At 48.9% G+C, this 11,294-nt stretch overlaps 1 protein-coding gene across 1 annotated transcript in view; it reads left to right on the top strand.

The window, feature by feature from the left end:
• PKD2 (polycystin 2, transient receptor potential cation channel) overlaps nt 1-11,294 on the top strand; it is a 74,581-nt gene that overhangs the window by 35,472 nt on the left and 27,815 nt on the right. Inside the window, exons 5-6 of the mRNA XM_045284334.1 lie at nt 2,378-2,628; nt 10,058-10,282. Coding sequence (XP_045140269.1) covers nt 2,378-2,628; nt 10,058-10,282 — 476 coding nt within the window. The remainder of the gene's footprint in view (nt 1-2,377; nt 2,629-10,057; nt 10,283-11,294) is intronic.

Raw genomic sequence — 11,294 nt, 5'->3', positions numbered from 1 at the left:
TTGTGGAGTGTCTGCTGGCACATTTGGTCCACGAGCAGAGTTTTTAATTGTTCACTGTTGCTTTGTGGGTGGATTATTAGTTGTTTTGTTTGTTTGTTGACTCTTGGTTGATGGCATGTACCCCTTAGCTAATGAACCCTAACTACAGTCAGCTGTCAAAAGTCTGTCAAAAGCAGGAGAACATAAAATCCCACACAACCCCTTCCCAAATTGTCACGAGCCTGCTTAACCTCAACCTGGCAACAAGCAGTGAATAATTGGCCCCTGGCTTCGGGACACAGGCACTAAGACCATCAGAAGGGAAATTGGAAAGGAAACCATTCTCTCTTGGTGAAATAGTGTTCGGCGAAGATGGTGATTTCAGATGGAAGGACCGAGTCACAGGAACTTATTAACAAAAATACGGCTGACATTTCAAAGCACACTGAACTGGCCAAATCAGTCCCTCGCCACGAATCATCGGAGGCGAGGAGAAATGGCTGCATCTGGCTTCCCCATAGGTTAATGCGGGTGTGCCACAGGAATAAGTGGGGTGTCCCACATATGCACAATCCCATGAAAATAAATGTCAAGATCTAAAAATGGGTGAATAGCGTTGGGCAATTCACACATAGTAAACTAGTACGGATGATGAGAAGTGCTACTAGGTAAAGTAACAAACTGGATAGTCCATCAAAATGTACAATTCTTTCCTACATTATACCCAAAAAGGGGCAAAAGGACAAGGGCCATGGCTTATGTAAGGGGCCTTCAGCAAAAGCATGGGGAAAAATCCATTATATATATGTTTTTTTCTTTTAAGTGTGAGAACTGTATTATTGCTATTCAGAATACATTGAAAGAGGAAAAATATCACAGGAAATTTCTGATATAAGGAATTGACACGGGTTAAATCACAGTATCATGATGTGATTCATATATTGTTCCAGTAGTACTTCAATTATTTCATACAGTTTTTTAAGTCCTCCATATGTCGTATAACAACAACACGAGAAAAAGAAGTTATAACTTCTAGTACTACTTGAGTACAATGAAACACTTGGAACTAGCTCTCCAAATTCAACATTTTAGGACGCTGGCTTCATGTCCGGTCATTTGCCTGTTCCTGATGCTAAAGTTGCTGTGCTCCCCTAAGTTGGGTGAGACGTGTCTGGGGTCTGAGAAGCTGGGGAGCACCTGCCTGGGCTCCAACAGTTGGCATCTGTATGTCAAGTAAGGAGACTGAGGAATTGGAAGCAGAACTGGCCAAAAAAACCCCAAACAGCCCAAACATAGAAGCACCGCGTGGTGCCTGGCCACTATTACTGAACTTTGGATCAGGGACGACTCAGTAGATGAGTCCTAATCAAAAGGAGGTTAAGGGTGAGTGGGAGAGATTGTGGAACAGAATTCAAAAGTCCAGAAATTGGAGGAACTCCCAAATCTCTAGTCTTGGGGAAAAAACAACAACCCAAAATACAACATTCTTGAAGCCTTGAGCTGCAATTATCCCCTGCAGTCATCTTTCAAGGAAACAGCAGTTAAATTGAAGACGTTAAAAAGTCCACCTTGGAGACTGCCTCTCGTTAAAGAGCTGTCTGTGTGGGACCAGCTTGTGGCCGCAGCCCTGGAGCAGAGATGACAGGGTTAGAGGGAATCTCTTCGGACCATGGTGGAGTCACAGTCCGCTCAGCGAGCTGGCGCCTAGTGATGCGCTATGCAGAAGGTAACCCCACCGCCCTTGAGCTGCACATCCTAATTGTTGGATGGGTCTATGCTCTCTGTGTAGGAGCCCTAGTGGCGTAGTGGGTTATGTGCTGGGCTGCTCACCACAAGGTTAGCAGTTCAAAACCACCAGCTGCTCCATGGGAAAAGGATGAGGCTTTCTACTCCCATACAGATTTAGTCTGGGAAACCCACAGGGGCAGGTCTGCTCTGCACAGGAGTCAGAATCGACTTGATGGCAATGAGTTTGGTTTTGGGGGTGTGTGTGCTTTCACCACAAATGTTAAGACAAAAACCCTCACTTTTTTTCATCTCCAAACGTGTAGAGCCGTGACTGTATTGGCTTTCCTATTTTAGTAAGGGAGAGTAGAGTTGATCATGACTGTGGATTTACACTCCCTCTTCCTTTTGGTCCTAGAGTAAAAGTCTGAGTAGCCGTATATTAAACCGCCATTCTGTGCACAGTGCAGTGAGGGTGCAAAGATGGATCACAGTGGCAGGGGCCCTGGCTGAGAGGCCTGACAGCTGACAGTAGGGAAACAGGAGCCAAACCCAAGGCTTTCTGGTAGCAAAGTCCCCTCTTGCCAAGCGGTTGGCCAGGCAAGCCTTCCAGGTAGGAGGCAGGGCAGACACTGAGCCTGGCACTTTCCAAAAGTGTCTCCTTTGCTTTCAGTTCTCAGAAGGCCCCTTGTTGGACGGACTGTACTGGAAGATGCAGCCCAGCAACACAGCGGAAGCTGACAACCGAAGCTTCATTTACTACGAGAACCTGCTGCTAGGGGTACCGCGCTTACGGCAACTCAAAGTCCGAAACGGGTCCTGTTCCATCCCGCAGGACTTGCGGGATGAGATTAAAGAGTGCTATGATGTCTACTCTGTCAGTAGTGAAGACAGGGCTCCTTTTGGGCCTCGAAATGGAACCGCGTAAGTGTCTGGGGCCCGTGACTGCCTTTCTGCTCATTCTCTGGTGCCTTCATCACACTAGCTCCTCCAGTGACTCTTCGGTGCTTAGGTTTCAGGGTTTGGCCAAGTAGGCCTCTGGCTTCTCTTGTTCTCTCTACTCTTTACCCATTTCCACTCCTGACTGCAGACTTCACCAAAGGCTAACTCCTGGGCCCTGTGTCTCATAAAAAGAAATTATCTAGAGATCCCTCAAGATGTTTGAACCCTATTGTTATAGACCCAGGAACATTTTCCTCCGGGTCGGAGGTCGAGCAGGGCAGAAAGAGCTGAACTGAGCGGCAATCAGAGAAGTCAGTTAGGACCCTGAACCAGAGGGAACGTGGCTGTGGAGACTTCCAATCTCTTCCTGTGGTGGCCGTCCTTGTTAGATGCTGTCAGGCCCCCTCTGGCTCATCGCAACCCTGTGTGCAACCATCAGAAGGAAACGCTCCCAGCCCCGCAGCTTCCTCACAATAGTTGTTAGGTTGAGGCCCACGGTTGCAGCCACTGGCTCAACCCGTCTCATTGAGGGGCTTGCTCGTGTTTTCCACTGACCCTGGGACTGGTCTCTTGATAGCATGTCCAAAGTGAAGGAGATGGACATTGTCTCAACACGATCTTGTCTGAGGCCCCCTGCAAGACTGATTTATCTGTGCGCCCGCAAGCCATGGCGCTTTCCGTGCTCCGCCCCAGCGCGTTCTGCAAATGCATCCACGCCTCTCTCATGGTCCTGGCTTGTGGTCCAGCTTCCACATGCATAGGAGGTGATTGGCGGTGCCATGGCTTGCGCAAGGCGCGCTCCGGGCCTCTGCATGCCAGCTTTGCTCTAGCACAGTAAGATCAAACCTAGGGAACAGAGCCCAGCTCCCCTGCCCTTTATCCCCTCAGGAAGCAGACCTGGGCAAAGGTCAGGTTCACCGGGGCGGCTGCAGGAACCTTCTCGCTGTGGAAATCATGCAGTTTTGTGGACTTCGAGGAACCAGAGGGAGGACAAGGTGGAAGGACCAAGGGCTGGAGAAATACTGAGTCACAGTAGGGGAGGAGGGCTGAAGGGGGTCGAGGTTCAAGGGTCCTCCCTTGCCCTGGTAAGGAGGTTTCAGGCCACAGAGAGACCTCCTTCTGGAGGGGCCTCAGCTAGGATGCAGATACGCAGAGGAAGGACGGTTGCGGGAGGGGGTGTGGCTGTGCACCCAGTCCTGTGGGGAGGGTAACTTTGCCCTCGAGGCCTCCCAGGCCAAGCCTTTGTCATCCCCTGTGGTCACCTGTAGTAAGAGCTCTGGTAGCACAGTGGTTATGCGATAGCTGCTACAGTCTTAGCAACCCATAGGGGAAGTTCTACTCTCTCCTACAACCTTGACACGGATCAGCCCACTCAAGGGCAGTGAATTTGCTTGGGTTTTTTTGTTTTGTTTTGTTTTTCTGAAAAAGTAAAAAATTGCACATGGGTTTTTAGCCAGGAGCAGACGGCTCAGCAACTAGGGCATAGTTTGGTTCGAGGATTTTCTACTAGCTCTTCCTACTGAAGAGGTCGTTCAGGATGCAGTTGTTCACAGTGTACAATAAGCTTGCATGGCAGTTTCTCTGTCCGGTTGAATCGCAGCCTTCCTGAAGGTGTGTTTATGATTGGAGTATGCATTTGTACGTGTGCACATTTGCAGGGTTGTTGGTGTGCGTGTTTATGTGCACACATGCGTAACCGTACTTCAGATCCTATCTAGTAAGGGAGGACACTCATTCTTTTTAGAATTACCGTCGTTTTGATAAAGAAACTGAAGCCCCTCTTGGGCTCTCTTAAGGAGCATGTCTGAGGCTTGCAGCTTGCTTCAAGGAGCCCTGTGTTGTCGCTGGTGAGCGTTGAGCAAGGTTGGCGGTGCGAGCTCACCCACGGCTCTACTGAAGGAGGAGCTGTCTGCTCTTGCGGAGACTGATGCCTCCGAAAACCTACGCAGGGTTGCTTACAGTCGGAATTGACTCCTTCCGTGGCAGAGGGTTTGGTTTGGGGGCTTTTAGAGGATGGCTGCCCCAAGGTGAGTGTTTGTGGTCCAGAACTGCCCTCAAAGTTTGCAGGCCCGGAGTACGGAAGAAGAGAGTCCATGCAAGAGCTCATTTACCCCTCACCCCACAACTGTGGATGGGGTATTCTCTCCAGTTGTAGAACAAAGAGATTGAAGCTCACGTGGCCACGCTGTGGGACCTACCCGCTTCCGTGACTCCACAGTCCACTATTTCTTCGATACCATATTGGCGTGGTCCTGATGAGTTGGGCTGCTAACCTTGAGGTTAGTAGTTTGAAACCACCAGCCGTTGTGCAGGGACAAGATGAGGCATTCTACTCCCGTAAAGAGTTCTAGTCTCGGAAACCCACAAGGGCAGTTCTACCCTGTCCCATAGGGTCAGAATCGACTCAACGGCAGTGAGCTCTTAGGTCTGCCATGTCGATCAAGTGGTTTGAGGCTCCCAGCTCCCCCCTAGAAAGAACACCAATTTCTGGACGGCAGGCACCCTAGGGCCACCCCAGATGCAGTGATTCACTAAAATACTAGTCACACGTCCCAGAGTCCTACACCCAGCTGAGATCTGCTGCAGCGAAAGGATACAAAACACAGTGGCCAAGGAGAAAGGCTGACACTCATTTCCAAGGGCCCTTCCCAGTGGCTCAGGCACCAAGCCCGACGCTATTGAGTCAATGCCAACTCCTACCTAGTGACCCTAGAGGACAGGGTAGACGAGTAGACGTCTCCTCGGCTCCTCGTGGTTCCGAGAATATAAATCTCTACGGGAGCAGACAGCCCTCTACTTGTCCTCATTGACCTCCCAGGGGCGGAGGGGGAAAGTGTGTCAAGGTTCAAATGCCTCCTTCCCCTGATTAGAAGGCTCCAGCCCCAGGGACCACGAAGGCCTCCCCCCTGCCATAAAGAGGCCTCCAACTGCTAGCGCCCCTGTGAGGAACACACAGGGGCAACAAGTATGGCCAGTTTGGGCGGGGGGGGCGCCCGGAGAGGGTGTTGGGTTGATGGGGGTCCCCAACACTCGAACAGGTCCTCAGGAGCAACTTTGGGATTGTGGAAAATATGAAAGACAGACAGACAGTGGGGCACAAGGGCTCCTCCTCCCATGTCAGGACTGAGAGACGGAACGCATTTTCCAATGGGGATCTCTAATGGGGCTTACAGATCTCTCAAAAGGCATACTCATCATACAGCCAACATATAACACCATCAATAAGTAATATCATACGTGGGTAACAGACAGGAAATAAAGTGAGTCACCGTTTTGACCCAGTGCTAGTTGACCCCCCCATACCCCTCTGAGCCCCCAGGAGTTTGCTACATTTTACAGTTGGTTGGGCTATAGAACCTGATTGCTCTTATCTAGAGATAACTTCCAGGCACAGAGAACAGCCAAATGCAAACATGTTTCGTCTTATATGGTAACTCCTTTATGACAGTTCCTTTATGGGGGGTAATTGGACACACTATATCCTGTTGTGAGAATGTATATTTAAGATTTTTTTATATCGCATAACCTTGAGGGTCTTCCCCCACCGGAGTTGGCTTTCCACACCTGCGTAGAGGATTTAGCTGTGTAACATTCTCACATTCTCATCCCTCAGTTTACCACAGGGGAGGGGTATGCCTGAGCACCCAGTCTTGTGTGTGTGTGTATGTGTGTATGGGGGGGTAGCTTTGCCCATGAGTCCTGACAGGTAGAAATCTGTAATCACCTGTTGTCACCTGTAGGGTCACTGTGTGTCAGAATGATGACTACGGCAGTGAGTTTGTTATTTTGGTTGGTTGGTTTTTCACGTCTGGGGGTGGGCAAAAGGCACTCTGGATGTTTAGCTAGGAGCAGGCTGCTTGGAGTCATGTGGGCATTTCTTGATTCGGAAAATGGTTAGTAGCCCAGTGATCCCCCACACACACCCAGGGCTTGATGGAGTCACCGGCAGATACATAAAGTCCTACGGCAACACGTTAGGGCAACTCGTATGAGGAGTTGTTCTCGACTAAGGCAGCTCCTTAGAGACTTGTGCCATGTGATTTCTTTTGATTGAAGGCCAGACTCCGAAGGAAAACAGGTGTCCAGCATAAATCATACTGTGTATACAGATTGTTTACCTGAATGGGCCACTCTTATCAATTCCAAAATTCAAACACAACTCACTGCCATAGAATGAGTGATGCCCACTTGCAGCAGCCCTGGAGGACAGGGTAGAACTGCCCCGGTGAGTTTCAGAGACTTTAATGGTGTATGGGAGTCGACAGCCCCATCTTCTTCCATTAGAGCCGCTGGTGGTTTCGTACTGTGGACCTCGTGGACCCCAGCCCAGTGCACAGCCACCATGCCACCAGGGCTCCTCCGATCAGTCAAGGAGAGCTCTGTGTCAGTGTCACCTGAAATGCAGGTATTTTATTCCGATCGTCTCAGCCAATTTACTCCAAGTCAGAAGAAGAAGGAGCAGTTTTTATTTAGAAGGTGCACAAGCATGGACATTACGGTAGTGTAAAACACCCTCTTTGGGGTGTCCTGTTTGAAATCGCAAACCATAGAGCTTGTATGCCTTTGACTTTGGAATTCGCACTCTGGAGAGTCACACATAGTTACTCACGCTTCTGGGTAACTATGGGAAACAACTGTTGACCATGCGCAAGCAAACAGAACAGTAAGCTTTGCTAAGTCTCAGGCCAATCTCAGGAGGTCTTTGTTGGCTGGCTAGAAAGCAAGGCATAGGTTTTATCACTAAACAGGTAAACAGCAGGGGCTCTCAACTTTCTCGGGAAGGGACATCCATATGCCACCTCTCTGCTTTGGGCCAATTTAGCGAGTTATAAGAATTCCAGAGAGATAGCATTAATTAAAGAACTTTAGGCTAACTGCAATTCTAAAGGGTTTGTTTTGTCTATATATTAAGTAAAATGACGTGGGTTACATCACTGTAGAATTGTTTCTCTGCCCGGTTCCCAGATGCCAGACCAAGTCCGGTCTGGCAAGCAGGCCTTTTTAAGAGCAGTCATCTGAGGTCAGCTGCGTCATTTCACTTTTTGCACCTGCACCTGTTGCTCTTCGTCGCTCCAGGCCTTCCTGTGGCCAGAGTATTCCTATTGTACAAACTTTCCTCTGACTTCACAAGAAGGGAAAGAAAACCCAACTTCATCGTAGCCCAAGTCCAATCAGTTCCTGTGCTGTAGAAGCCAGACCTGCCTCTACTCTCCAACCTGCCTCACCAATTCTCATGCCAGCCATCCCTCCCCTGGCACTCGCTACTCCCCTGCTGGGTTCATCCCCTGCAGTGGCCACGCGGAACTCACAGCAATACTCGTGAGGTCGAGCCTTAAAGAAGGGAAGCTAACAGGTTACGATTCAGAATAAAACATGGTCAGGACACAATTCTATCGGGTTAGCTTCCTCTCAGTCAGGACCCTGGCCACTGCCCTGCTTGGACAGTGTTCCAAATCTCTTTCAGTGCTGTAGATAAATGCTCAAGGGGCATGCCACTCCGCCCTAAGCCTCGGCCTGAAGGTGCTTGTTAGAATGGGAATAAAAGGAAAGAAGAGCCAGAGCATGGGTTTTAAGGAACCTGCCTGGGTGTTTAGTTTGGAAAGACAGTAAAGGGGACAGGACGAAGGAAGATGGGAAAACAGAGTGAAGAGAGAAGAGCGGAAAGTAAGAAGGGGGAGAGCTAGGAAGAGGAAGAGACAGAGTGAGTGGCCACATGAGAAGGTGAAGAAGTCAGAGAGAGATAAGGTGAGGAATCCCATGTTGATAAACTTTGGGGGCAGAAATAAATTATTATGTCTAAACAGAGCCCATGCGTCCTCTCATTGGCTGTGGCACTGAGTGAGGGGAGAAGGTTTCTGTGAGACCTCTTGAGAAGACCAAGTGACACTTTACACTTAGTGGGGACAGTACAGGGGTTAGAGATACTGTCTATGGCCCAGAACCTTAGTTTTACTGCTGGACCCTTTAATACTCAGCAAATCTAGCACCCCTAATTAAGTGCATGGGGGAATGCTACTCCCATAAGCAAGCTTCTTGTTGGAAGATACTCAGCTGTATTCACTCACTCATTCATTCATTCAGAGCATGCAGCTTCATGCTCTGGTCCTTGGTTCTGCTGCTGTCCCCCTGCCACTCTCTGGTGTCACATTGCCTGACTCCTGGATTGAGAAGGTTCCATGCACAGGGATTTCAGGATCACAGACAGAGTCTGCTACCTGCTCTTCTTTCTTGGTGGTAGTAAGATTTCTCTATTCTGGATCCTAAAGTGGCTCATTTTTATACCCAATGGTATGGCAGAATTGACCAAGCCCATGTTGTCATCCCAAGATGAACCACGATGAACTCTGTTAACATTCACAAACATCTGGATCATAATCCTACCAGCCTCTTTGCCCCGCCTTCTCTTAGCCTGTAGAAATACACCCAGTCTGCAGGGTCCACCTAGTCAATTAGAGGAGTTAGAAAGGCGATTGCTAAAAACAACCATATCAACCTGTTTTGTGCCTTCCAGACCATTTCCCATTGGGGACCCCTTCACACCTGTCTGAAATCTGATTCAGGTCTGCCTGTCAGCATCAATGGAAGTGAAATTGTGCTCGCTGGCCCTGAGTTGCTCAGATGTGATAATGCCCTTTTATCAACCTGTGCAAGCCCACCAGGTCCAATCCAATTTCCTCCCAAAGCCTCCCAGTGCCACGCCCTGGAGACCAACCTCTGCCATCCATAATGAGGATGCTTTTTCTCTGATCTGCCGTAGCAGTTTCTCTTTACTTCTTTTCTTTTTATTATTATTTCACTTCTTTTCTTGTTTGTGTCATCTTGTATTTAAATTGCTTAATTATAACTTTTCTCCCACTGTTATAAAAGGGGTGGGGGTCGGGTGGAATTGAATCGAATTGGATTCAATCCTCATGAGTACCAAAGAATCATCTGGTCTCAAAGAAATCCTCTGTTGATATTAGTGGATGGGATCCCCGAGCTTTATGTGGATTTTTATTTCGTTCAGTTGCAGACAGTGGAGCTTGGTCAGCTTGCCCTTCTTTGGGCTGCATTTTTCTTGGAGCGTTTAGTCTTCTGAGTAGAGGGCAGCTATGTAGACTGAGAGCTGAGGGCACGGGCTTCAGAGGCAGACATTGCTGGTTCCCATTGCCCACTCTGCCCTTAGAGTCTTTGGGACCCAGTACACTGCATGAAGCCTCAGGGCCCTCCTTCCTACAATGAGTCTAAGTCACTGTATCCAAGAAGTAAATGAGACAGCACTTAGAATGCCGTGGCATGCTCACCTTGACAAAAAACGATAGCTCTTTATGACTCACTTACCACTGCACCAGGGACCCACTGCCTTTGAAGTGGCTGTTACCTCTGTTTCCGTGGATTCTCACTTGCTTATTTTGTTTTGGTTCTTAATTAGTTGGATCTACACAAGTGAAAAAGACTTGAATGGGAGTAGCCACTGGGGAATGATTGCAACTTACAGTGGAGCTGGCTACTACCTGGATTTGTCCCGAACAAGAGAGGAGACAGCTGCCCAGATTGCTAACCTCAAGAAAAATGGCTGGCTGGACCGAGGAACCAGGGCAGCGTTTCTTGATTTTTCTGTGTACAACGCCAATGTTAACCTGTTCTGTGTGGTCAGGTATGTGCTGAGGGTACAAGCCCTCCCATTCTGTGCAGTTTTATGAGCATCCTGCCCTGCAGACAGGCCAGGGAGCCTTTGCCATTGATTGGTTAGGTGAGGATGCTGGTAGCAGGCCAGAAAACTGAAGCCTAATAGGTATGATCTTTGGGGTAGGGAGTAGTTCAGATTCTAGAATATTCTGAGTTGGAAGGAACTTCCAATCTATTCCAAGTTTTTCTACCCTGTATCCTTAGCCATCCTGAGGAGGATCGGTGCTACCTGCTCCTTCACTAAGTGCCTCAACCGTCACATCTTGCCTCATTTTACGCTCTTGGATGACGCCCAGGTTATTAGGACAGAACGTACTCACAGATAGTCACAGGACGTGCCCGATGTTTGGTGGGATAGCCAGGTCAGGTACTTGCTTGTGCTTAAGACTCACTCCAGGCCCATAGGGTTCCTTCCACTTCTGTGGTAGGGCATGGGAACGAAGATGGAGATTTGGACGGATCGTGAGCAGAATCTGTGCACTATCTTGGGACTACATTTCTCTGAAACCCTTGCTATCCCCAGCGGAAGTCCTCAACGGTCTCCGCTGTGGGGAAGTGTTAAAAGCCTGTTCAGCCAGTGGCAGACTGGCAGGCGCATCAGGTGGCTTTTCTCTTGGGAGACTCACGATAAAATTCCCTGTGGGAAAAACCCTCTCAAAGTAAATATTTTGGGAAGGCGAGAGCCAGAAAGTCTGTTAACACTTCCCTATGATGCTCCCTTGGCAGCCACTCCGTGGGAGACAGTGAGGAAACAAACAAACCCGCTCCTCTGGGACCTCTCCTTGGTTTGTTCGAACATTTAAGGGGCACTTAAGATGTGCCAGGTCCGATTCTAGGCTTTTAGGCGACAACAGTGGTCAGAACAAAGAGCTCTGCCTTTGAAGCGCTGGCATTGTACCCGGAGGAACGGGACTATAAAGAATATGTAAAACAAATAAATCTATCTTACCTTAGAAAGTAGCAAGGCAATCCCTAGATGG

This window comes from Echinops telfairi, unplaced genomic scaffold (genome assembly GCF_000313985.2).
Source record: "Echinops telfairi isolate 266 unplaced genomic scaffold, ASM31398v2 ScPeMD7_7468;HRSCAF=8506_0, whole genome shotgun sequence".
In the NCBI taxonomy this organism is placed as follows: domain Eukaryota; kingdom Metazoa; phylum Chordata; class Mammalia; order Afrosoricida; family Tenrecidae; genus Echinops; species Echinops telfairi.
The sequence above is the reverse complement of the archived record's forward strand: the minus strand, read 5'-3'. Positions and strand labels throughout refer to the sequence as shown.